A 27,615-nucleotide genomic window follows, 5' to 3' on the forward strand; every position below is an offset into this window, starting at 1 on the left:
TGCTGAGGGCAGGGAAAGGGGCGAAGTTTCAGCAACCAGTTCCATCACCTCTCAGACACGCACTTCCTCTCCCTAGAGACCTCAGTGAACAAGAACCACACAGAAGAAAATGGGAGCATCTGGCAACTGTTTAAATGTAGTGCCAGTGTACTCAGTTCTCTTTGGCGGTTACAGTACTATGAATGCAACAGACCAAACTTACCGAAAGCATATTAAATTACTGATTAAAAAAATAATTTAAAAAAATAAATTAGTGCTTCAACACCACGTGTATTTTTTTCAAAATTGACATGGCCAGGTTCACCCCAGGACGTCATGTTCCAATAGATCTGCTTTTTCGTTTTGTCTTTATAATGTATTAAATGTAATTTTATTAAAAAGGAAACTGAAGCTGAACCTGAAGGAAATGCAGAACTTCAAGTAAATGCTTCTTCAAAATGAGTTTTTTTTTAAATGAATTAAAATTAGAAATTCCTCTAAATGAGAAAACATACTGTTTCAAGAACATTAAGATATTGAGATTCTCAATTTTTTTTAAATTACTGAACCTGTTTCTTAAAGGAAATATGTTTAAGTTTCCAGGTGGTAAAATTAAATCAATTTTTTTTAGAAGTCCAAATATACAACTAAAGAATGAAGTTCAAAGTCTAAGTCAAAGGACTTTCATGGTGGTCCAGTGGCTAAGTCTCCATGTTCCCAATGTAAGGGCCTGGGGTTGGATCCCTGGTCAGGAAAATAGATCACATGCTGTAACTAAGAGTTCCAGTGCTATAAGTAAAGATTCTGAAAGCTGCAACTAAGAAATGGCCTGGTCAAATACTTTTTTAAAAAAAATCTAAGCCTATTTTTAGGATGATTCTTTAATATCATTTGATGGGGAAAGGCTGAACTACAAGTAAAACTCAGGATGGCAAAGTTTGGGGGAAATTATAGTTATTATAGACCCAGAGATTATTCATGAACATTCAGCATGTCAGTTAACCCTTCTCCCTCCTGACTTATTGCACCAGAAGTTTTAAGTTGGTTGTTTCAGAAAAATGTTTTACAATCCCATCATTGTTTAGAATAATGCTATTTTTTAGCTTACTTTGTGAGAGTTGACTTAAATTGAAGAAAGTAGGAAAAACCACTAGACCATTCAGTTATGACCTAAATCAAATCATTACAGTTATACAGTCGAAGTGACAAATAGATTCAAGGGATTAGATCTGATAGACAGCGTGCCTGAAGAACCATGGATGGAGGTTTGTGACATTGTACAGGAGGTAATGATCAAGACCATCCCTAAGAAAAAGAAATGCGAAAAGGCAAAATGGTTGTCTGAGGACACCTTACACATAGCTGTGAAAAGAAGAGAAGCAAAAAGCAAAGGAGAAAAGGAAAGATACACCCATTAGAATGCAGACTTCCAAAGAATAGCAAGGAGAGATAAGAAAGCCTTCCTCAGTGATTAGTGCAAAGAAATAGAAGAAAACAATAGGATGGGGAAAACTAGAGATCTTTTCAAGAAAATTAGAGATACAAAGGGAACACTTCATGCAAAGAAGGGCACAATAAAGGACAGAAATGGTATAGACCTAAAAGCAGCAGAAGATACTAAGAAAAGGTGGCAATACACAGAAGAACTATATAAAAAAGATCTTCATGACCCAGATAACTGCAATGGTGTGATCACTCACCTAGAGCCAGACATACTAGAAGCTAAGTCAAGTGTGCCTTAGGAAGCATCACTCGGAACAAAGCTAGTGGAAGTGATGGAATTCCAGTTGAGCTATCTCAAATCCTAGAAGATGATGCTGTGAAAGTGCTGCACTCAATATGCCAGCAAATTTGGAAAACTCAGCAGTGGCCACAGGACTGGAAAAGGTCAGTCTACATTCCAATCCCAAAGAAAGGCAGTGCCAAAGAGTGTTCCAACTACCACACAATTGCACTCATCTCACACGCTAGCAAAGTAATGCTCAAAATTCTCCAAGCCAGGCTTTACCAGTATGTGAACTGTGAACTTCCAGATGTTCAAGCTGGATTTAGAAAAGGCAGAGGAACCTGAGATCAAACTACCAATATCCACTGGATCATCAAAAAAGCAAGAGAGTTCCAGAAAAACATCTTCTGCTTTATTGACTATGCCAAAGCCTTTGACTGTGTGGATCACAACATACTGTGAAAGAGTCTTCAAGAGATGGGAATACCAGACCACCTTACCTGCCTCTTGAGAAATCTGTATGCAGGTCAGGAAGCAACAGTTAGAACTGGACATGGAACAACAGACTGGTTCCAAATCGGGAAAGGAGTACATCAAGGCTGTATTTTGTCACCCTGTTTATTATTATGTGCAGAGTACATCATGAGAAAAACTGGGCAGGATGAAGCACAAGCTGGAATCAAGATTGCCGGGAGAAATATCAGTAACCTCAGATATGCAGATGACAGCACCCTTATGGCAGAAAGCAAAGAACTAAAGAGCCTCTTGATGAAAGTGAAAGAGGAGAGTTAGCAAGTTGGCTTAAAACTCAACATTCAGAAAACAAAGATCATGGCATCTGGTCCCATCACTTCATGGCAAATAGATCAGGAAACAGTGAGACTTTATTTTTTGGGGCTCCAAAATCACTGCAGATGGTGATTGCAGCCATGAAATTAAAAGATGCTTGCTCCTTAGAAGAAAAGTTATGACCAACCTAGACAGAATATTAAAAAGCAGAGACTTTACTTTGCCAACAAAGGTCCATCTAGTCAAAGCTATGATTTTTCTAGTAGTCATATATGGATGTGAGAGTTGGACCATAAAGAAAAGCTGAGTGCTGAAGAATTGATGCTTTTGCACTGTGGTGTTGGTGAAGAGTCTTGAGAGTCCCTTGGACTGCAAGGAGATCCAACTAGTCAATCCTAAAGGAAATCAGTCCTGAATATTCATTGGAAGGACTGATGCTGAAGCTGAAATTCCAATACTTTGGCCACCTGATGGGAAAAATGGACTCATTGGAAAAGACCCTGATGCTGGGCAAGATTGAAGGCAGGAGGAGAAGGGGACGACAGAGGATGAGATGGTTGGATGACATCACCGACTCAATGCACATGAGTTTGAGCAAGCTCTGAGAGTTGGTGATGGACAGGGAAGCCTGGCATGCTGCAGTCCACGGGGTCACAAAGAGTCAGACACAACTGAGGGACTGTACCAACTGAACTGACTGTGGGAGTTGTCATTCCCTTGGAGCTTTTGGTCTTTCCTGAAGTGTCTACTTACCTCTTTTATGTTCCTGATAAAAATAAACACGTCTTCATCTAATCAGGAACAGACCAATGTAACATATCTGATTTCTTCTTGAAGACGTTCTCCCCAGAACCCACCCTTCCAGGTTTCACCATGGCCATATTACTAAGATTTCTTCTCAGCACACTCTGATTTCAGTTTCACTTTGTTTTGGGGAGCCTTTGTTTTAATTAGTCATCTATATCTTGGATTTTTTCCCTTCGGTAGATTCTTCAAGTAACTTTTTCAGAAAAGTTGAATGGAAAGCAAACAATGCCTTTATTTTGTCCTTGATAATATCGTTAGTTTTAGAGTTATAAGAACACAATAGGGACTAACCAATCTATACACACACAAGCACACATAAAAGCACACTTTCAGGGCATCACAATTTTATCTTCCATTACTCAGAGTTGTTCTTGAGAAGTCTAATACCAATCTGAGTCACAGTCTCATGGAAGTAACCTATTTTTCTGACATTTTCTCTTAGAGATCCCATCTGGTTTTTGTTTTTTCCTTTCATTGCTTTTCACTTGGCAGTGGAAGCCATCTTATATGGAAACTACAGGGACTCCCCTGGTGGTGCAGTGGATAGGAATCCACCTGCCAATGTAGGGAACATGGGTTCAACCCCTGGTCTGGGAAGATTCCACATGCCCTGGGCAACTAAAGCTCTAGGGCCCTCAAATCACAACTAATGAGCCCTGTGCCACAACTACTGAAGCCTGTGCTCCTCAATAAGAGAAGCCACTGCAATGGGAAGCCCAAGCACCACAACAAAGAGTAGCCCCCACTCACCACAACTAGAGAAAGTCCATGCGGCAACAAAGACTCAGCACCACCAAAAAAAATCATAAAAAAAAAAAAAAACCTGTAGATGAAACTATCTATATGAAAACTGCTATTGTAGACCCAGCACCACCAAAAAAAATCATTAAAAAAAAAAACCTGTAGATGAAACTATCTATATGAAAACTCCTATTGTAGACCCAGCACCACCAAAAAAATGAATTAAAAAAAAAAGAAAGAAAACTATAGATGAAACTATCTATATGAAAACTCCAATTGTCATCATCAGTCCAGAAACATTTACTGATTTTATTGTCTCCATGCTTCTCATTTTTTGAAACAAATGTTGGATCTGATTCTTGGACATCTCCATGATTGTTAACTTTTTCCATGTCTTAATCTTTTTGGTCTTTGTACTGAGAAATTTCCTCAAGCTTACGTTGTGGTTCTCTAATTTAGCCTCTTCAGCATCACTTTTATAAACCATCTCATTTTACTTCCACATTTTTTTAATTTCCAAGAAACTTCCTATTCTGTCCCCTTTTCATAACAATCTGTTCTTACTTATGGATGCAATAGTTTACCAAGTTCCTGTGGAAATAGTTACTCGAATTTAACTTTTATTTTTAGCATTACTTAAAATTTCCTCCAGGGACTTCCCTGGTGGTCCAGTGGTGAAGAAACCACCTCACAACGCAGGGGATGGGAGTTCAATCCCTGGTTGTGATCTAAGATCCCACATGCTGTGGGACAACTAAGACCACAGCAAAAGATCCCGCATGACGCAACAAAAACCCAGTGTAGTCTTATAAAAATACATTTAAAAAAAAATTCCAGGTCCAAGTGGTGTTCCTGTGCCTCTTAGGAAAGTCCTCAGATGATGCTGATGTTAACCCCTGGTTAAGAACTACATACTTATCTAAATGATCAATGGTCACTACTTGTCTCATAGGTCTGAAGGTGCAATAAAACATTTAAACTTGAAATCAGAGAATGAGTCTGAGGATGGGAGGCTGAACACATGGGAGAAACTCTTATCTTACCCAAAGCTTCTCTGAATTCCAATGTTTCATCCAGCTTTGAGGCCTATGGGAAATAGTAGGTATTTGAACACATAAGTCTTAAGAAATTGATCATTTCTCAGTCTCCTACACAGTACTGTTAGATCCAAGAGGACAGCAATCATCTTTCTGGCTTACCCTTGAGTCCTTAGTACCTTGCAAAGACTGACAGGGAAGGTGCTCAGATGATCATTACATGAGAAATGTTATCCTTTAAGGTGGTTCACAAACCCCTAACCATTAGTCACCCTCTTCTGAGTTTATCCCAGTTTGTCACTTCTATTAAATTTTATTTTGGTCCCTTACTATGTTCAGAGCAACGAACAAGTCAGTGCATACATATGTCCATTTAAAAGCTTCCAGCAGAATTGAACATACTCAGGTCTACAGCTTTTACTTTTTAGAGTTGCTATAAAGGACAACTTGGCTCTAGATAGGATGAAAGGGTCATGCTTGGAACAACACATACCTGTTCCTAAAGAGAGTTTTGTGCATGTGATTGCTTAGATCCTCCTGGCTGCATGACTGAAAGTCAAGCTCTCATTTTCGTCTGTAGTGACCTGCTCTCCCTTATTTTCAGTTCTTATTAGTCTACTTTAAGCTGCCATTGTGAATTTGGCAAAAACAGCCTGCTCTCCCTTTGATCCCAATTTCCTAACCATTGCCCTCACTGCCTGTGTGTTAGTGAAAAGGCAAGAGAAATTTACACTGCTTCTGTACACCTCATGAGATTAGGCTTATCTACAATAGACATTTGCTAACCTAGCTTTTAGCTTTTGTACACGCCTGGCCTCTCAGTCACACTAATAAAACTTTACAGATCCCTCACTTCCAGTAACTTAAATCATTTTCTATAGCCAGGCATAGTGCTGGATAATATCACTTACCTTTATCTACTCAATTTCCCTCATCCTTCTAAGACCAGCTTAACAGACACAATTACAAATTTCAGACAGCAAAAATGTGGCCATTTTAAATTTCATTTTAAAAACTACAACAATCTTAAATAAGGCAACTGCCGATCAGTTGCAAACTGATGAAATACACACTATTTTAAAACCTTCTGTATTCAAACTTGGTTCACATCTCCTGGCAACGATTTTTAAATCCTTATTTTTGTCTTAGTAAAGGTTTCTGTTAACCAATTGTCTATTCTCTTCCCTCATGAGAATGTCCAATTCGTTGAAGTCTGGAAGGACCTCTCTTCTTCAGAAATACAGAGGAGCTGTACATAGAGACTTTAAAACAACTCAATTCCAAATTCTTTCACTACATGCCAACACGATTATAACAATATAACTCAAACTTCCTCAGGGAGTATTTTTCAGAACTAAGTTTCAGAATTAATCAAGACAAAGTCTCGTGTTCCACGAATATGTTTCCTGAAGTGACAATTTGTAAATTCTGCCATTACACATGTGAGAAACCAGCTCACGTCTGTGACATCTTAACATTGTACAGGTGTTTTGACATCTGCCCCCCGCCCTCCATATTTAGTCTCTTTGAAATGACAGGAAAAAAACCAACCAATCATAGGTTTAATGGGTTTAATAAGTTTACCCCTTCAGTTCCTATTTGCAGCACCCAATATTCCTTTGAAACACCAGACAGACCCAGCAGTGACCAACAGTCAAGATCAGACCAGAGTTTAAAAGTTCAGGTTCTCTGAGCATTCCGTGTTGCAGTGGCACTTGTCCGAAATTGGTACCTCCCTATCTTTGGGGAGCTTTAAATGTACCAGTGAAAAAAGCTTTTTCCCCTGCAAGGGGAAGAAAGAAAGTCATTCCTCAAACCCAGTGGAGATCTGGCTGTGAGGTCTTTCTTCTGTCCCGTGTCTTCAGGCTTGTGTTTTTGTTTTGTTTTGTTTTTTTTTTGCAGTGGAGCAAGAGACCAAAATCTAACCTGAGTTACAAGAAACAAGACAGTGATGGCTATAAAGGGAGTGACCAGGAGCAGCGGAGCCTCCTATCCCTCCCACATCCAATATATGTGCTTCACAGAAAAACAAAAAAACAGGTCCACAAAATACAATAGCTAGAGTTACAAAAATCCATTCATCCAAGGGCGGTGGGAGGCAGGAAGGGAAAATGGGAGGGGAAATGGCACAGGGAGAAAGAGTATTCAAATCAGTCCAGGCACGGGGCTGGCAAATGTTAGAAAAGAGCTGCAGAAAAACCTGTGGTCCTTTCAGACTCACCAGTGTTTAAAATCCATACTGGTGTCAGGAAGATTCTGCCTTATGTGCACCAGAGACGAAAATCTGGATTCCTCAGAGAGAAGGGAATGTGGGCAGGGCCCTTGGCAGGGTGGGCTCTGCCTTCCCTGGGAGGAGGCGGAGGTGAACCAGGAGAAGAGCTGCCACAGCATCCTTCCGATCCCACCCGGCCCCTCCGGATGGCGGGTGACCGACTCAGCGGCCTGTGGCAGCCTTCAGTTTGGCAGGAGACGGGTGGGGTGAGGGCAATTTTTCCGCAGAAGTGGAGCTGCTCAGGGCCGACTGCAGGTAGACTGTCTTGTGGAAGAGTCTGTTGCTTAAGAAAACCACCAAGGAGAAGAGGCGCAACTGGAAAAGGCTGCAAGGCAAGAGACCCAACCTGTTAGACTGGCCAGTTGAGAAAAACTGTTTTAATCGTTTGGTCACTTATTTGACTATTTTCCATTTAAAATGATACAGGGGAAAACAAGACCACTGAAATTTGATCAAGCGACTACAGATATTGGACATGCAGATTAAACAGGTAGCAACTACAGAAAACGCTGGGATTGTCATTGTCAGGAGGGTAATGGAATCAGGTTCGATCCCTGATCCAGGAGGAGCCCACACGCACCACAACTACCAAGCCTGTGATCTAGAGCCCACGATCCGCAACACAGGAGAAGCCACCGCAGTGAGAAGCCCGTGGGCTGCAACTAGACAGAAGCCCCTGCTCGCTGCAAACAGAAAAAAGCCCATGCAGCGACAAAGACCCAGCAGAGCCAAAATAAATACTTCAAGCTGTGGTCTGAAGATCTCATACGCTATGCATAGTTCACTTTCAGGAGAGTTTCAAGAGAAAGTCAATTACGCTAAGACGCACACTTAACATTACTGGATAGCAAGAACATGTAAGACCCCAAAGCAGATTGGAAATTTCTCTAATGCATGTATCCTCACTGACTTAACCAAAACTGATCAAAAGACTGGGATTTTCTCTGAATCATCAAACTTCCAGAGTGCCAGTATTGCTAAAGATTCATTTTTAAAATACTGTTTTGTTATCATTATCAATAAACTCATGTAGTCAAATCACATGACCCAGTATTTTTTAAAAGGTGGCCATTCTTACAAAATGAGCTTAACTATAGGTATAAGCGTCTTATTTAGTGAACTGTTACATTTTAAGAATATGTGTAAATATGTATAATAGTATCAATTTTTGAAACAGAAATGCACACATATGCATGGGGGAAATCTTGGGATACATCCCCGAAGTGCTACTCTCATAAAGCTATATATTAATATTTTCCTTCAATGTGAGGTTATTTTTTAAAAACTGTAAAAATGTCTCATTCACATAACTGCACTGTTACAACCCCAGTATTTTAGACAGAAAATACTTGCTACATTTTAGCTAATACTGGCTAATACTTACTATGCTTTGCCAGGGGTCTTTGCTTCATTGGCGCTGATAATGAATAAAGGAAAGAGGATAGAGAAGAGGCAGCCACTGTTTTTGAAAAAAAAAAATAAAGAATTAGTCACCTTCAAAACAGCCATGACTTTGAAGATATTAGAAGCCCAAAGTTCATTACCTCCAGTGCTAAATAGTATGGCTTAATGGACCCTTAAATCTATCAAACACATGTTTAAAATTTTTGAAAAAAGGATTTTTCTAAACACTGGCTATGTTTAACATTATTCCAGGAAGCAACATAGAAGAAAGAATATGGGATATAGGATCATGCAGACAATATTTTAATGCTAATATTTCCTTGGCAGTCCAATGGTTACGATTCCATGCTTCCACTGCAGGGGGCTAAGATCCTGCATTCTTCAAGGTGTGGCCCCCCACAAAAAATAAAATAATGCTGACAGACATCTATGACTATCTGTCAGGGAGAAAAATCCTACAGACCTCTAGACGGCCAAGTAAGAATGCAGAAAGCCTAGCACAGAACCAAGCGCACACAAGGTGCTCCCTACGGTGAGTTATTATTATCATTTTTTAAAAAAATTAGTTCCCTTCAAGTCCTTGCAGTCCAATTACCTGACAATGTAGGAGGACTGCATTGCTGTGAGGAAAGCCAGGGGCAAACCAAATCCAAAGTAGTAAGGCCAATTCCTTTCTATGTTTGACAACCGCTGGTGCATTTCAATTCCTAAAACAAGGAGCCAATATAATTAGGCTGCATTACTTCCTTCTAGTCAAATGACTAAATATCGAAAACAATTTATTTGAGGTTTCAGTTTTAGGTTCAGATTTGCTATTTAGAATACAACTAAACTATATCAGAATTGCCCAAATCCCATAAAGCTTCTATGCAAACATTTTACAACTGAACAATCACAATTTCAAAGCTGGCAAGCCAAGTGAATTCTGAATTCAATACCAGGAGCATCCTATGTCAGTATTAGTTTTAAACAAAGCAAGATATATATATATATATATATATAAAAGGCAGCCATCCTCTAGAAATCAATTAATCTCTTTCAACCATCCACATCCAAATATGCCAAGGACTTTCAACATATCCCCCAAATGATCTGTATGCACCAGCATCAAATTAACTTCTCTGATTCAGAATAACTGGTGCTCATTTATGCCCCCTTATGGCTCTGTCAGAGCTACATGATATTGAGCTCCACAGGTAGTCCTACAGTGCTACATACCCCAGCACCAAAGAGTTAAAAAAAACCTCTAAGCCAAATGTAAGTCCCCTCTTGCCAAAAAGTCTGCTTCATTCCAATGATGGGTTTGCCAAGGGCCTCAGTATTGAAGAATTTAAGAAGTTTCCTTGGCAGCACCATTTTCAAACTGGGCCTCCAAGCTCTTGAGTTTCTTTGGACAGGCTTACCTTTATTGAACCAACGATATTCGAAGCAGTATAGTGAGTAGAGGAGAGACATATGCAGGAGACTAACCAGCTGACCAACAAGATGGATGGGAAAGAGACTCACAAACATCCCCTGAAGAACAAGTATGGAAAAGCTTAATTCCAACGCTTCGGAGACCTAACACTGTTCACCTGATTTATCCCTCTCGCTCTCTACCCAGACAGCCGGAGAGCTGCTTCTCAAGTTTCTAAAATAGCAGGTGAGTGGAGAAGGCTCAGGGTGGGTGGGAAGAGCAGAGTAGGCAAATTCATGTGGTGTTCTTTTTTTTTTAATCATTTTATGATTTTAAAACTCTCTAGCTGTTTCTGTGAAAAAATGATTTAAAAATCATTACCTCCCATAAACTTATCTGCTCAGTATAAACGGGATACCCTGTTTTTGTGAAGCTCCCTCTAGTGGATCTTTGTTTAATCCGCCCATGTGCCCAGAAGGCCAGTCTCACCTGGAGAAGGAAGAGAGCCTGAAGCAAGAGGTTGAAGAGCATGTCAGCAATTATTTTGCTGACACTAGGGAATGGGTGAGGCTTCCTCCCAGATACCTCGAATGCCAGGTCAGCTATATCCTGCAAGAGAGAAGAGCTCACCAAAACATGAATTAAATGGCCTCACTATCCATCCCCAAAGTGAAGGCTACTGATTTGCCAAGAGACCTGCCAGGGGAGAAAAGCCCATGGACACCTGGCCATGAGATGCCCTTATGACCTGAGAGAATAATTCCATTTTACAAGAGCCCAGAGCTCACCCACTGGCTGCCTGACCAAGAAAAGTCCAGGCTGTGGCATCACTCCCTACATGGCCACTAAACTGACAGGCTGAAATCTGCCACCTGGTGACCAATCATGCCGTCAGACCCAGACTCCATGCTGCTCTGGACCTACCTGAAACCAAATCGCATTGACAACTTTGCTGAGCACAAAAAGGGGGAGCACCCAGAGAGCACTGAAAATTGACGTGAGGAAGAACTCCAGCCACGACCAGACATCCCCGTGTAGTGACGGATCACCTAAGACAGGGGGAGGGCTTATTAGTTTATCTGAAAAAAGGGAAAGCCAGAAGGCCAGAGGTGCATCCCCTGACCTGTGACTGTGTTTCCCCTACACACACACACACCCCCTACACACACACACACCCACTACACACACACACACACACACCCTACACACCCCCCCGACACACACACACACCCCTTTGCTTCTTGCCAGCACATCACTGTACCTTTTCCAGGCAGTCTTACTTTTCATAGAAACACCACATTCTGGCCATGACTCCAATTCAAAGTGGCCATGGATATGTGCTGCTTGCTTGTACAAAAAATTCTCACTTGGTGGTGGCTGACAGGTCAGTGACTAGTAGTCACTGGATGCAGGAATCCACCTGAGTTCATATTCCAGCTTCGCCACTTACAAACGGTTTAACTTTGGTAACCAATTTGCATTTCCTCATCTACAAAATGGTATCCATAGCAATACCTACTCAAAGGGTTGCTGAGAGATTTGACTTAGAAGAATCTCCCTTGCAAAGCAGGGGACACGGGTTGGATCCCTGGTCACAGAACTAAGATCCCACATGCCTCAGGGCAAATAAGACCTGATACAGTCAAACAAATAAATACATAAAAAACCTAAAGCTCTGGGTTTAAAGTAAGTGTTCAATAAACTGAGGGAGACAGGAAAAACCTCCCCCACCTCTATCCTGGGCAGATAGCATTGAGCAATGGAGTTACTTACCAATAATCTGGGCCGTTACCGACTGAAGGACGGGAATGAACACTCGATAAAACAAGAGCAGACTGAACTAAAGGAGAGAAGCAACAAGGTAAGCATTAAAAGCCCTTCTTTAAAACAAGAATTCCAAGTTTCAAAGCACTTATTTTCCAGATGGAAGTGCCTTTTATAAATCAGGAGTCCTGCAGTGGCATCATTTCCTGAAGTGGACTCATTTCTCTTTACCAGTTCTCCAGTTGAGAGGAAAAAACCTGACGCTGCCTATGGAAACAGTAAAACTTTGGGGGGCATAGGAGAACATTTCAATCCGTATTCATGCCAATACTAAGAACACAGTCGTATTTGATTAATTAAAGCTAACACCTAAAAACATTTGTGAAATGTTTAGATTAACAAGTTGAATTATACTGAATTTCAAGTCAAAGAAAATATTTTTACTATCTGTTTTTCAAAGTACTCAAATTTCTCCTGGGGCTGTGTTGGTTCTTAGTCAACTGTAGACAACTTTCTGGTGTGAGTTTCCATAGTAATCAATTTGAGGACACTGCTATGACCAGGAGAAGGGAGAGCCTCGCTCATGTCCATCTGTCCCTCCCCTTTGAGCCTTCACAGTCACTCTGAACCAAAATGTTCAGACAATGTCATGAGAAATTGTTACCTATGACAATAAAACTTAAGTCATTTAACAAAAAAGTGTAAGTACAGGGCTGTCCCTGACATTTACATACAAGAATTCTAAGGGGGCATAAAATGACTGAAAGTACACAAAATCCTGAGTGATGGCCTTAGGAATGCACTACTAGGTGAAAGCTACCTGTCTCAGTTTTAAGAAGACAGCTGAGAACCATGAACATTGCAACAATCTGAATAAAGATGCTTCTAAGGCACTTGGAATTTGAGGAAAAAGAACTCACCCAGAAAACTCCACCATTCCAAGCGCAGCACTGAAAAATTCTGCTAACAATACGTGGTTCACTGGAAAAGACCACATGTGTTTAGCTTAACAGGTATATAGGCTATTTCCGTATTGTCATTCAGCAGCTCTCCTTTTTATATATTTTCTTTGCACCATGTTATTTTTTAGCACCTATTGTTCTTCCAATTTCTCTCCTAATGAGAAAGACTAAAACTATTTCAAGAGAACCATTTTTCCTTAAAAACAAACAAACAAACTCCTTTATTTCCTAAGTCCAAGACTGGAGAAGATTAGAAGGGGATGTCTGAGATTCTTTTATCAAAATCCACATAGGCGCTCCTAGAAGCATCCACTCAGCCAAAAAAATTTTTTATGGTTCTCTATTCACCATTCTTGGAGAAGAAAATGGCAACCCACTCCAGTATTCTTGCCTGGGAAATCCCATGGAGAGAGGGGCCTGGTCCTTTGGGGTCGCAAAGAGACGGACATAACTTAGCAACCAAAACAACAACGATATTCATCATTCTGATTTCTTTTAGACACCACAGTATTTTGAACAAGGATTACTGCTAGACCTCAGTTTAATTCAACGTGAGGGGAGTAGGGAAAAATCACCTGTAACTTTTATGGGGGAGAAAGTACAAAAGACAAATGATGGAGTACTGAAACTCCACATCATTATGTAGTGTCTGAATTTTATGCTAAATTCGATCACTGCCTCAAGTGTCCCCCTACCCCCAACTGGAAGGGAGTTCAGATGCTCCCTGACCTCAGCCCCAACTCCGTACCTCTCCTGCTTCCTCTCTATGCTCTGGGCCCTCCTCTGAGCCAGGACGCTGCTTGCCCTTCTTCGACGCTGCTCCTCTCTCTTCTGCTGAATTCGAGCATCAAGCTTTGAGATGGTACAAATTCCCCAGATGGAGTCTTTGATTCCCTGTAGACATGAGCATTTATTATTTTTAAAGAAGGGAAAATTATGGATCAGAAGACTTCCCAAAGTTAGATACAATGAGATAATAGTGTAAATCATTCTACTTAGTTTGCTACAAGGCTGAAGTGACCCTTGATATTCTTCTGTTTAGAAATCATTCCCAATTTACAGAAGAGTTGGAAGAATGGAGAACTTCCCAATATCCTTTCTCGAAATCACCAGTCATTGTACCACACTGTTATTTATTATTACTGTTTATACATATATACTCTTTTTTTCTAGATCATTTGAGTAGGTTGTTATTATCATGTCTCTTTACTTGTAACTGTTCATTGTGTATTTCCTAAGAACAATGATATTCCTTAATACAAGACAGTTATCTATAAAAGAAATTAAACACTAAAATAGTTTAATCTATAGCCCATACTCCAATTTCCCCATTTGTCTCAGAAATGCCCTCCACAGCATTTTTACCTGTCACATACCAGACATCAGTTCAGAATCACATGTTGCACTTAGCTCTCGTATCTCTTTAGTCTCCTTCCATCAGGAACAGCTCTGTGGCTGTCTTCCTTTTTGAAGTATACACATCAGTTATTTAATGAGGTGCCCTCAATTTAGGTTTGTTTGTGACCTCATGATTAGACCCCAGGTTACCCATTTTTAGCAGGAGTCATCACCTAAGTGGGGCTTCCCAGGTGGGTCAACGATAAAGAATCCACATGCCAATACAAGAGACATGGGATTGAACCCTAGGTTGGGAAGAGCCTTAGAGGAGGAAATGGCAACCCACTCAAGTATTCTTGCCTGGGAAATCCCAGAGAGGAGTCTGGTGGACTACAGTCCCTGAGGTCGCAAAGAGTTAGACACGACATAGTGACTAAACCACAAGAATCACCTACGTGATGGGGTGCGTTTCCAGGTGTTACATCCAGAGGCGTGTGATGTCTGTGTCGGCCCTTGCTGGTTACACTGATCTTACATATTCAGAAGGTGTTATCCAGCTTTGTACGACTGCAAATTTTTCTCCTTGCAACTAGTAAGGAATCTGCGGGCAGACATTTCTGAGACCAGGCAAACATCCTGCTCATCAAGTCCTCTTCCCTAGATTTGGGCATCAATTAACAAGTCTTGCCCAAACCAATCTTGAATAACACGGTTGCAAAACAGTGGTTTTCTGATCCCTCTAAGACTTACCCATACTGTTAAGCAAGTTATAGCTCTCCTTTATACTCTTTTAATATGAATTGAATGCCTACAAGTAGGATTTATATCCTGTATCAAACCAGCGATACAAGGATAGATTAAACACTGGTCTCCAAAAAAGACCAGGGCTGGACCAAGGCTGAAGGAAGACACAAAGAAATAATTACTGTAAAAGTATGAAAAGCTATTGCTGAGTAAGATGGAAACAACATGGGCGTATAGCTGGAGGAGAATGTCTTTAAACAGGGTACGGTGAGGGAGAGAATGATTAAGTCTGTAAGTCACTGATGGGACCACTTGCCAATAACTGGAAGAGCCCCAGTGGTAGAAAGGTTACTGTCATTACTATGAACATCAGACCTGCCTATTACCCAGTTCAAAGGACTACCCTCATTCATCCACCCACTTTCATATTGAGCATCCTTAATGAGCTAGGTATCAGTCATATGGACGTGCTTAAGAAACTCATAACCCGGCAGGAAAAGTACGTAAGTAAACAACAACAACAAAAAGTGTATAGTTTAGTAAGTGCCAGAACAGTTTTATATCCAAAGTAGAGAGGGAAGAACTAAGGTTCACACCATCAACACCGTCAAGAAGCAGAAAAAGGTATTCTGGAAACAATGGTCAACCCGGATTTAAGAATGGCATTTTCTCCTATTATGAGCAAAAACAGATTTTAGAGAAATTGGTCAGAATACAGAGAAATGGACAAGGTTATGAACTACACACAGAAAGAAGCATACACTGGCAAGGTTCACGTGATCTGTTACCTATGAGTAAGGTTTATTCTTATTTTGCTTTTTAACTTCTGAGTCTTCCACAAACAGTTTAAAATTTTAAGATCATTAAGTTCAAGTGGCTTAAGGCCTAGCACGTGCCAGGATGACGACAGGATCCCCACCTCTGACACTTACAGTCTGTCTGGGGCAGACAAACAGAGAGTGCATGTGGTATAACTGATCCAGAGCTGACATTTTATCACACAAGAATAGCAAGACGAGGATGTAAGGTATTCAAGGAAGGTCACATCGCATGAATTCCCTTTGGCCCTTCTAAGATATTCCTTCAATTCCACCTCTTTTAATCAAAGGAAATAAACTTATAAACACTCCCACTCCCAGGCAGAACCGGTCTCTCTCCCGCCCTCAAGAATAAAGCGACAGGGATTCCAACTAGGGCACTGGACCTCAGACATCACTATACCAGAATGTCATGCTATTGATCATTCGGGTTACTGGGTCCTAAACAGACCTTTATGGGTCTGTTGATTAGGGGTCCTAAATGTCTCTTTAATGGGACATTTTCCTAGAGCATCATCATCTCTGCCTTGTAGAATGGAAGAATAAGAGAGGTTCTATACTGTAGACCCAAACAAAGTAGGTTAGGTAGTAGCATTACATCAATGTTCATTGCTTGGTTTTCAACAATATACCTTGGTTACATAAGATGGTAATATTAAGAGAACCTGGTGAAGGACAGTGGAGCTCTCTGTATGACCAGACAACTTCTCTGCAAGTCTAAAATTATTCCAAAATAAAGTTTAGGGAATTCCCTGGTGGTCCAGTGGTTAGGACACCATGCTCTCAAGGTCTAGGGCCCGATTCAATCCCTAGTAGGGGAACTAAGATCCCACAATTCACTTGGCATGGTCAAAAAAAAAATACAGTTTAAAAAAAAAAAGACAGTCTGGGCCCAAGCTGACCAGGGTCCCCATACTAAAGACACTCACTAGACAGGTCTCCCAAGTTTCTGTGAGATGCAGGATAATTCCTCTCTCTTGAGTAGTATGGATTAGAGTGAAAACCTATATCCAACAAATGTAACACTACCTAACGGATTTTCTAGTCAGTTCCTGCAGCAAAAGGGCCAGAAGAAGATTGGACGTACTCACCCTGGCAAGGTCCTGCAGAAAGGTTTTGACACTGTCAGCCATCTCTTTACCGCCCAAACTATCAACTACACAAAAGAGAGAGAAGTGTCCCCAGAATTTTCATCATGAAGGACCTGAAAACAGATGGAGTATAATTAAGGAAAAATATTTCTCTTCAAGTTACTTCATGCACTTCTACATGACGACGTTTTCCACATACTTCTCTAGTAGGAGTGCAGTAGATTCTATCAGTTAAGTAGATACTAGCAAGTGAACCAAGTGAGATTATACCTGTACCTGCTGAAAAACCTGAAATCAACAATTTTTAAATCACTTGCTCCCCTTTCACTTTTATTCTGCGTAAATGTGCTCTTGGACCATTAGCCTCTTCTCTGGGCCATGATGTCCCTAACTATTCCTCCTTTGTTGTTGTTTAGTTGCTAAGTTGTACCCAATTCTGTGACCCCATAAACTGCAACACGTCAGGCTTTCCTGTCTTTCACTATCTCCCAGAGTTTGCTCAAACTCATGTCCATTGAGTTGATGATGCCATCCAATCATCCCTGTCACCCTCTTCTCTTCCTGCCCTCTATCCTTCCCGGCATCAGGGTCTTTTCCAAGAAGTCATATCAGGTAACCATCCCTTCTACATATCCCAGGTATTTTCGAGATCCGAGATCATGAGTGATAATTACACTTCAATATCCTCTTAAGCAATATTTGTGCTTGATGTTACTTGAATGCAAATACAAGAGCAAGATGAAAGTTCTGTTCTAACAAAAGTTGTTAAATACGCACTTCATACATGGGTCCCTCCAGCAGAGGTAAGTTTAGATGATGATGTAAAATTTCCCAAGACCCTCAAATATGCCTTTCCTGTTTTCCAACTTTAAATATGTACATATATATGTAAAATTTTAATAAGCATGCAAGAAATAATGAATTTTAAACTAGGCCAAAAAAAGATTAAGTTCACATATACAAACATATCTTTAACACACTATAACTTTCCCACTGTATTTTTTGAGTCCATCTATGTCTCTGTAAACAACTCAACTTTGCTCCTTTTTATGGCTGAGTAGTACTCCATTGTTGTACTACCTCTGTTGATGGACATCTAGGTTGTTTCTATTTCTTAGCTATTGTAAACAGTGCTCTAATGAACATAGGGTTGCGTGTGTCTTTTTGAATTACAGTTTTCTCTGGGTTCCCACTGTATTTTTTTATTAGGTGTATGAAAAATCTAGCTTCATAAAATAATAACTTGAAAGTTCACATGTATAAATATTCTTACAATATCATGCTCCCAAGTAATGTGTTTAAGGTGAATGAAGAACCCATTTTCAAACATTTAATTAAGAACTTGGGATTCTAAAATTCTCAAATGTGACTTAATCAATCTGAGATATCCTGAGTTTAAGAGACAGCGCATAATGACAATATCACAGGCAGCTTCTACAAACCTCAAATTTCAAAACATAAGCACCCTTTGCTTAATGACCACTTCACCAAACTATACCTTACTGACCCAACTGGACTACTGCCACCTAGAACAAGAAAAGCAGAGAATACAGCAGTAGGAAGGCAACTTACACAACACTGTATGTACCATCTGCTCCTTGGGTCAAATCCTACACAGATACACTCAGAGTCAGGTGAATAGTTAATGCTCATGATGATACATAAGACACTGGTTGCTAAAGACTATCACGGATTCATTCTTAATCGTCTACTTCCTCATCGATGAATTAAGGGTATTAAATTTCTTGCTAGGTTTTGAGTATACAGCGCAATAACATGAAAATAAAACCTTAACTTCTAATATAAACATAATCCCATTACAGAATGAGCTAGTTTGGGAGTTTAAGGAAACAGATTACTTAGTCTGGGTTTCTCACAAGGCGCTGACACAACTTGAAGCATGTCGGGCCTAATTCAGGGGGAAGAGCTCTGTTACGTGAACCATGGCCATTAACACCTGGCTACTGCAGGGCTTCCCTTGTGGTTCAGAAGGTAAAGAATCCACCTGCAATGCAGGAGACCTGGGTTCCATCCCTGGGTTGGGAAGATCCCCTGGAGAAGGAAAAGACTACCCATTCCAGCATTCTGGCCTGGAGAATTCCATGAAGCATACAGTCCATGGGGTCGCAAAGAGTCGGGCAAGACTGAGCGCCTTTCACTCTGCGGGTAACAAACAAGTCGCGAGTTACCTACTGACCAACAGTGGCTTCTGAGGACAAGTCACTTCAATTTTACAAGGAGACCCTAGCAGCCTTGCTCCAGAAATAGTTGGTGAATTATCCGGTTTGACAAAAAAGGTCAGACATGGAGAAAAGCAACCTGCCACAACTGGTGACCAGAGACTGAATAATATACGGAGGGAATCCTCCAACTGAGGTGAAAGTAAATGAGATACATCTAGTTCACATGATTTCACAGACGGAGGAACTGAGTCTGAAGTTAAATGGCTTGCCCAAGATTACAGCACGCGAAAGGCTACAGAGAACTTCAAAACCCCGGTATTCCAGCCCTCGAGACTGTCTACTCAAGCTTTGCGATGAGGAATTTTGTTTAACCCGAGCATCCCAGGGACAAAATGTTTCTTAAGCCTGTAAACACAGCTGGCCATTAAATTCCTAAGTAGTCATGAGAACTGACTATCTACTGAGGCACAGTCCTGTACTTTCATTTCTAAGTCACTAAATCCAAGTCCGGAAGGCAGGTGGCTGTCACATCCCACTCCAGGTGCGCTAAAGGTAAGCATCCTCTCTTCTCACAGGGCTCCGCGGACGCTCGGAGCCCACAGGTCCCTTCGGACCCGTCTCCCCACAGCTCCTGGGCAAACTCGAGTGGAAGCTCGTCTCTCTCGGCAACCACAGCCGTGCACGAGGCGCGGGGCAAGCTCACCTCCCGTCACACAAGGAGCCAAACCGAGCCGCGCCGCACCCGGGCAGAGAGGTTCGCCCGCGGCTGCCGGCTGCGTCCCCCGCCCCAGTCCTGCCCCGCCGCCGAGGCACTTTCCGGTCCGGGGTCCCCGCCCGCAGCCTCCGCCCGCACCTCCCAACCCCGAGCTCGGGCCCTGCTGCCCTCCCACGCCATCGCCGCCCCAGCCGCCGGGGTCCACCCCGCGAGCGGGCTGCGCGGCGCCAGGGCCTGGCTCGGCCGAGCTGCACCTACCCGGCAGCTTCGCCGCCGCGGCTGCGGCTCCGGCTCCAGCCGGGTCCCTCGCCCGCCGCGGGTCCGCTCGTCTCCTCCGAGCCCCTCCGCGCCGGGCCGCCCGCTCCCGCCCGGGCGCTGCCAGGGCCGGGGCCGCTGCGCCCGCACTGGGCATGCCCGGGCCGCACGGGGCCGCTGGGAAGTCGGGCGGGCGCCCGGTCCAGCGGCCCGGGAGGAGGGGGCGGGGCCACGGCGGGTGAGGGGCGGGGCTACGTGGGGACGCAGCCTGGAAATGCAGTCGGAGAGCCGAGCCCGTTGAGCGCCGTGTCCGCGCCCCGCCGCTCCTCCGCACGCAGTTCCTCCATTGCCGCCCGGCTGCCCTCCTTCCGGATCCAATATCTATTAATAGTTCTTTGCTCTCTCCTTTTTACTTCTCCGAGGTTGCCTCTCTTTCTGTTATAAAGCCTAACAACGGAACAATAAGATGCAGAAGTCGTCCTGTTCTATTTGGTTGGAGATTTTCTGTAACCAAAGAGTACTAAGGAATGCTGGGTTTAAATCAAGCTCATTCACCTATTGAGAATAAAATGACTAAGAATAGGTCAATGGGCCTTCCCTGGTGGTCCAGTGGCTGAGACTCCCCAGCTCCCAATGCAGCAGACACGGATTTGATCCCTGGTCAGGGAACTAGTTCTCACATGCCACAACTAAGACCTGGTGCAGCCAAATAAATAAATAAATAAATATTCGGGGGAAAAAAAAGAATAGGTCAAGCTGCCATGCAGTTTAGCTGCCTTAGTCTTTGTCTTCTGGCAGCACAATGTTGGCTGAGATGAAAACGGTTAAGTAAATAGAAATGAAACTGTTTTCACCTCTGAGGCCACCGGTCTGTCTCTACCCCAGGGCGTCGAACCACCAAGCCTGACCTATAACCTTTTTCTTCCCTATTCCCAACCTCCTATATCTCTCACTCCACATTTTTTCTCTGCTTTCCATTTGCCTTTTCCTTCACCTTTAGGTTTGCTTAGAGCTACTCCGCTCGGGCCACCAATAGAATCAGAATTTTAGAACTAAAAATTATTTAGTATAACCTTACATAGTGTAAGCCCAGATGTCTTCTGACTTACTCAGGCTCAGTGACAAAACAAATACTCAGACCTCTTGACTCTCCTCGAGTTAGTTATTGACCTTTTCTTCCCTGACCAACTTCCAGCGCCATTCCAGAATAGACGAGACCTCTACGCTGAGCCTGCGGAAACTTTACCAGGAAGACGGTCCGGAAGTAGAAACTAACAAGACGGGAGAAGAAAACTAACCGTTGAGAATATCAGAAGCCTCTGAAATAAAGGGCCAACCTGGAATTTATATATGTAAACCCCTTGGGAGGGGAACTTTTTTCTTATTTGTTTTTGCCTTGGCAATAATTTCAGTCAAGTTTCCTTTTCTTATAAATCTATTGCTTGATTTTCTCCACAATTAAAGATAATGGAAAGGTGGAAGAGGTCTCATCTCACTTGCCTTCCCTCTCAGGATGCCTGTTCCGTGTTGCCTGATAAATTGTTTCATGTATGTTGTCTGTTTTACTTAACGCATTTATTGTTTTATTTTTTGCCTGCACCTCACAGCTTGCGGGATCTTAGTTACCCAACCAGAGAGCGAACCTGCACCCCTTACAGTGGAAGCATGGCGTCTTGACCACTGGACCTCCAGAGAAGTCCCTATGTTGTCTGTTTTTGTTTTGTTTCATATGGAAAGTGAATTCAGGTCCTGTTTCTGCATTGTGGCCAGGAAAGGAATTCCCCTTCCTAGGCAATTTGAGTCATAATTACTCTGCTGGGCTTCATAGGTGGTGCTACTAGTAAAGAACCCTCCTGCCAATGCAGGAGATATAAGAGGTTCAATCCCTGGGTTGGGAAGATCCCCTGGAAAAGGGAATGGCAACCCACTTCAGTATTCTTGCCCGAAGAATTCCATGCACAGAGAAGCCTGGCGGGCCAAGGTCCATGGTGTTGCAAAAGAGTCGAACACGACTGAGCGAGTAACACTTAAAGTCATCACGAAGAGGAGACATTCCTAAACTTCCTTTTTGTCATAAGAGTAAATATCTTCAACTATTTGTTATAAGGAACTACATAGAAATGATTTTTATTTCTTTTGGAACTTTATTTTGATAAAAATATAAGCAGTTCTGCTGAGTCTTAGCTGTCTTGTTATAAAGAGATTTAAGTGGTTTAATGATAAACTGATTATAGTAATTATTACAGTAGTGATTCCTCCAAGCTGTAGCCTTTTTCAAACGTGTGAATTTAACTGCTTTATATAAAATGGATAACTAATAAGCACCTACTGTGGAGGATAGGAAACTCTGCTCAATGTTCTGTGGCAGCCTGTATGGAAGGGGAGCTCGGAGGAGAACCAATACATGTGTATGGCTGAGTAGCTCTGTCATGCACCTGAAACTTGCCATGGTTTGGGCGCAGGTTGGAAAAGAATTTCCAGACACGAGGAACAGTGAAAGAAGAATAAAGTTTATTAGAGTGGGGAGGGGAGAGTCGCTGCCAGCACAGGGGCCCAGCTTCCTGATAGTCAGAGAGAGCTGACGTTGAACAGGTGTCCTTGATTCATTTTCATACCCAGGGTGTAAGAAGTGGGATAGGGGTCTTGGATGAGGCAGTTGTATGGGGTGGGGGGGGAGAAAGACAAATACCTTCTCCCTCTATGGGGAAGGAGAGGAGACAGGTTATACTGGTCAGGAGGACCTGAAATTCATTAAGAGTTACAACATTGGGGATGGGAGGGAAGGATAATAAGGGTCTGGTTTTTCCATTCCTGCATTCCAAGACCCTCCTTGGTTTTATCTGCTCTTTCCTCCTTCAGTTCAGTTCGTTGCTAAGTTGTGTCCCACTGTTTGTGACCTCATGGACTGCAGCATGCCAGGCCTCCCTGTCCATCACTAAAACCCAGGAGTTTACTCAAACTCATGTCCATTGAGTCGGTGATGTCATCCAACCATCTCATCCTCTGTCGCCCGCTTCTCCTCCTGCCTTCAATCTTTCCCAGCATCAGGGTCTTTTCCAGTGAGTCAGTTCTTCGCATCACGTGGCCAAAGTATTGGGTTTCAGCTTCAGCATCAGTCCTTCCAATGAATATTCAGGACTGATCTCCTTTAGGATGGACTGGTTGGATCTCCTTGCTGTCCAGGGGACTCTCAAGAGTCTTCTTCAACACCACAGTTTAAAGGCATCAATTCTTTGGCGCTCAGCTTTCTTTATAGTCCAACTTGCACATCCATACATGACTACTGGAAAAACCATAGCTTTGACTAGATGGACCTTTGTTGGCAAAGTAAAGTCTCTGCTTTTTAATATTCTGTCTAGGTTGGTCATAACTTTTCTTCCAAGGAGCAAGCATCTTTTAATTTCATGGCTGCAATCACCATCTGCAGTGATTTTGGAGCCCAAAAAAATAAAGTCTCTCACAGTTTCCACTGTTTCCCCATCTATTTCCCATGAAGTGATGGGACCAGATGCCATGATCTTAGTTTTCTGAATGTTGAGCTTTAAGCCAACTTTTTCACTCTCCTCTTCCCTTTTCATCCAGAGGCTCTTTAGTTCCTCTTTGCTTTCTGCCATTAGGGTGGTGTCATCTGCATATCTGAGGTTATTGGTATTTCTCCCTGCAATCTTGATTCCAGCTTGTGTTTCATCCAGCCCAGCATTTCTCATGATGTACTCTGCATATGAGTTAAATAAGCAGGATGATAATATACAGCCTTGATGTATTCCTTTCTCAATTTGGAATCAGTCTGTTGTTCCATGTCCAGTTCTAACTGTTGCTTCTTGACCTGCATACAGATTTCTCAGGAGGCGGGTCAGGTGGTCTGATATTCTCATCTCTTGAAGACTCTTTCACAATCACACAGTCAAAGCCTTTGGCATAGTCAATAAAGCAGAAGTACATGTTTTTCTGGAACTCTCTTGCTTTTTCTATGATCCAGCAGAAGTTGGTAATTTGATCTCTGGTCCCTTTGCCTTTTCTAAATCCAGGTTGAACATCTGGCAGTTCTCAGTTCATGTACTGCTGAAGCCTGGCTTGGAGAATTTTGAGCATTACTTTGCTAGAGTTTGAGATGAGTGCAATTGTGCAGTAGTTTGAACATTCTTTGGCATTGCCTTTCTTTGTGATTGGAATGAAAACTGACCTTTTCCAGTCCTGTGGCCACTGCTGAGTTTTCCAAATTTGTTGGCATATTGAGTGCAGCACTTTCACAGCATCATCTTTCAGGATTTGAAATAGCTCAACTCGAATTCCATCACCTCCAGTAGCTTTTCTCCTAGTAATGTTTCCTAGGGCCCACCTGACTTCACATTCTAGGATGTCTGGCTCTGGGTGAGTGATTATTGTGACTATCTGAGTCATGAAGATCTTTTTTGTATAGTTCTTCTGTGTATTCTTGCCACCTCTTCTTAATATCTTCTGCTTGTATTAAGTCCGTACCATTTCTGTCCTTTATTGTGCCCATCTTTGCATGAAATATTCCCTTGGTATCTCTAATTTTCTTGAAGAGATCTCTAGTCTTTCCCATTCTATTGTTTTCCTCTATTTCTTTGCATTGATCACTGAGGAAGGCTTTCTTCTCTATCTTTGTTATTCTTTGGAACTCTGCATTCAAATGGGTATATCTTTCCTTTTCTCATTTGCCTTTCACTTCTCTTCTTTTCATAGCTGTTTGTAAATCCTCTTCAGACAACAATTTTGCCTTTTCACATTTCTTTTTCTTGGAGATGGTCTTGATCATTACCTCCTGTACGATGTCACGAACCTCCATCCGTAGTTCTTCAAGCAGTCTGTCTATCAGATCTAACCCCTTGAATCTATTTCTCACTTCCATTTAAAATTGTAAGGATTTGATTTAGGTCATACCTGAATGATCTAGTAGTTTTCCCTACTTTCTTCGATTTAAGTCTGATTTTGGCAATAAGGAATTCATGATCTGAGCCACAGTAAGCTCCCGGTCTTATTTTTTTTTCTGACTGTATAGAACTTCTACCATCTTTGGCTGCAAAGAATATAATCAATCTGATTTTGGTATTGACAATCCGGTGATGTCCATGTGTAGAGTCTTGTCTTGTGTTGTTGGAAGAGGGTGTTTGCCATGACCAGTGCATTCTCTTGGCAAAACTCTGTTAGCCTTTGCCCTGCTTCATTCTGTACTCCAAGGCCAAATGTTCCTGTTACTCCAGGTATTTCTTGACTTCCTATTTTGCATTCTTTCATCCTTGGGTCACCACAACACTGTCACATTGTTAATCCACCGTGCTTCAATATAAAGTAAAATTTTTTAAAATAAGTAAATGCCAAAAAAGTGTGAATTTAGAAAGAATTTAATAAGTGAATCTAACTTGCCTGATGGAAGGGCATTTTACAAATTCCAACATGTATAATACAATCTAGATTTTAAAAACAATAACAATTTTGCCTTGCATTTTTAAGGAGCTCTTGCATACTTATAGAATATTGGGTGCCATCCATGAAACAAGTAGGAGGTATATTATTTTCCTAATTGTAGAAGTGAGGAAGCTGTGTGGCAGAGCACTGAACTCAGAAGACTTGGTCTCCAGTCTAACCTCAAGCCTTAGTCTCCATAACACAGGGCTGCTAAATGGGATCTATGTGAAGGTCCCTTCTAACTCTGTACTTTCTTGATTTAGTGAATTGATGTCAATACTAGATCCAGAAGCCAGATATCCTAGTTTCAAGCCTTAGAATATTCTAGGGGAGAGAGACATTAGTACTATGATTTATTAGGTATCTACCATGTACCAGACCTTTCCCATTTATTATTTCACAATCATCTAAGTGTTGTAACTGATTTAGAAAAAAAGAATCCAACCTGCTTTGCCAGGTTCCCAGAGCAATGTCTTTTTAAAAACATATTTATTTTTATTTGTTTATTTGGTGACACCGGGTCTTAATTGTGGCATGCAGGATGCATATCGTATCTACTTCCCGGACCAGAGATCTAACCTGGGCACCCTGCATTGGGAGCATGGAGTCTTAGCTACTAGACCACCAGGGAAGTCCCTCATGCTTTTTTACTTACCATACCTGCCTTCCCTTGTGGATCACAAGGCCACCCAGTTAAATTAGGCCTTTGTGTATCACCACTAAAGTAGCACCCCTCAAATTCAAAACAAATCACCTGGAGACCTTGCTAAATACAGATTCTCATTCATTTCATCTGGCATAAAGGCCAAGACTACATTCTAACAAACTCCCAGACATATATGCATTTATCTAGTGCCTGTTCTATATCTATTGGTTGGTCAAAAGGTTCGTTCAGGTTTTTCTATAGGATGTCATGGAAAAACCTAAACAAACTTTTTGGCTAACCCAGTACCTATGTTGGCTATGTGTTTGCCCTCAATTTGCTTCCCTCCAGTGGGGCTTCCCAGGTGGCCCTAGTGGTAAAGAACCTGCCTGCCAATGGAGGAGATATGAGATGTAGGTTCGATCCCTGGGTTGGGAAGATCCCCTGGAGGAGGGCATGACAACTCACTCCAGTATTCTTGCCTGGAGAATCCCATGAAGAGAGGAGGCTGGCGGGTATATAGGGTCACGAAAGTCAGACAGAACTGAAGCGACTTAGCACGCACATGCTTCCCTCCAGTGGGAAAACAGACAAGAAAATACAATGGGATAAAAACAAAGTCTTGAGGGACAATGAGGAATTAGCGAAGAGAAGAAAGGATGGGAAGGGAATTCCACTCAGAGGAAAAAACACCAGCAAAGCTACCCAGTGTATTTAGAGCACTGTAGTTTGTCCATTATGGCCGGAATAGAAGAGGAGGAGAAATGGCAAGAGATAAACTTCCTATTTACTGAGTGCCCTCGATTTGCCAGACTCTTTTCAAGTAATAGAATTTAGTGGTAAGCAAGACAGACAAGATGTCTGCTTTAATGGAGTTTACATTCAAGTAAATAGATAGAATAAAATAATGTAATAGTGATAAGAGATTTTAAAAAGTAAAACATGAAAATGTCCTAGAGAATGATTGGCAGGGTGGCTGCCACTGGCTCTTTGAAGGGAGGGCAAGTTTGAGGAGCTGACCTTGTCTTTGGATTTGAATACAGAGAAGAAGCCAGCTGTGAAAAGGTCTGGGATTAGCAGAGGGAACCAAGGATACAGCCGTAAGGTCAAAACTTGCTTTGTCTGTTCCAGGAACCAGGACAATGTGGCTGCAAATACGATGAGGTCATATTTGGCTGCCTCTCCTTTACCTCCCATATCAAATCAGTTACCAAATAGTTTTTTTTTAAATATGTATGTATTTATTTGCCTGTGTTGGATCTTAAATGGGGCACACAGGATTTTTAGCTGTGACATGCTGAATCTGGTTCCCTGACCTGGGATCGAACTCAGGCTACCTGCACTGGAAGTGCAGAGTCTTAGCCACTGAACCGCCATGGAAGTCCCAATTACCAAGTAGTTTTGATTCTACTCCCTAAAAAATGCTCAAGTCCATCCCCTTGATTCCGTCTCTACTGGCCTTCCAATCAACTGCTTCTGATCGATTCCCTTACACAGTAGCCAGCTAGAGCTTCAGGAAAT

The 27,615-nt window shown here is 42.0% G+C and overlaps 1 protein-coding gene across 1 annotated transcript; it reads right to left on the bottom strand.

Moving 5' to 3' along the window:
• Positions 1-6,636: 6,636 nt before the first annotated feature.
• Positions 6,637-20,153, bottom strand: EI24 (EI24 autophagy associated transmembrane protein). Its single transcript, XM_061167234.1, has 11 exons — positions 20,025-20,153; positions 16,869-16,981; positions 13,626-13,771; positions 12,836-12,896; positions 11,925-11,991; positions 11,076-11,200; positions 10,641-10,760; positions 10,159-10,270; positions 9,351-9,462; positions 8,736-8,810; positions 6,637-7,676 (listed from the first exon to the last, which is right to left on the bottom strand). The coding sequence occupies exons 2-11, from the start codon at positions 16,908-16,910 to the stop codon at positions 7,514-7,516; spliced, it is 1,023 nt and encodes a 340-aa protein (XP_061023217.1). The 5' UTR covers positions 16,911-16,981; positions 20,025-20,153; the 3' UTR covers positions 6,637-7,513.
• Positions 20,154-27,615: the final 7,462 nt, after the last annotated feature.

This window comes from Dama dama, chromosome 2, assembly GCF_033118175.1.
Source record: "Dama dama isolate Ldn47 chromosome 2, ASM3311817v1, whole genome shotgun sequence".
NCBI classification, from domain to species: domain Eukaryota; kingdom Metazoa; phylum Chordata; class Mammalia; order Artiodactyla; family Cervidae; genus Dama; species Dama dama.

Coding starts and splice junctions, on each gene's coding strand:
- EI24 (XM_061167234.1), bottom strand. CDS start 16,910: ATGGCTGACAGTGTCAAAACCTTTCTGCAGGACCTTGCCAGG. Junction 12,897..13,625: donor ATAGAGAGGAAGCAGGAGAG/GTACGGAGTTGG, acceptor GGTCTTTTCCAG/TGAACCACGTATTGTTAGCA. Junction 10,761..11,075: donor TCAATGCGATTTGGTTTCAG/GTAGGTCCAGAG, acceptor TCTCTCTTGCAG/GATATAGCTGACCTGGCATT.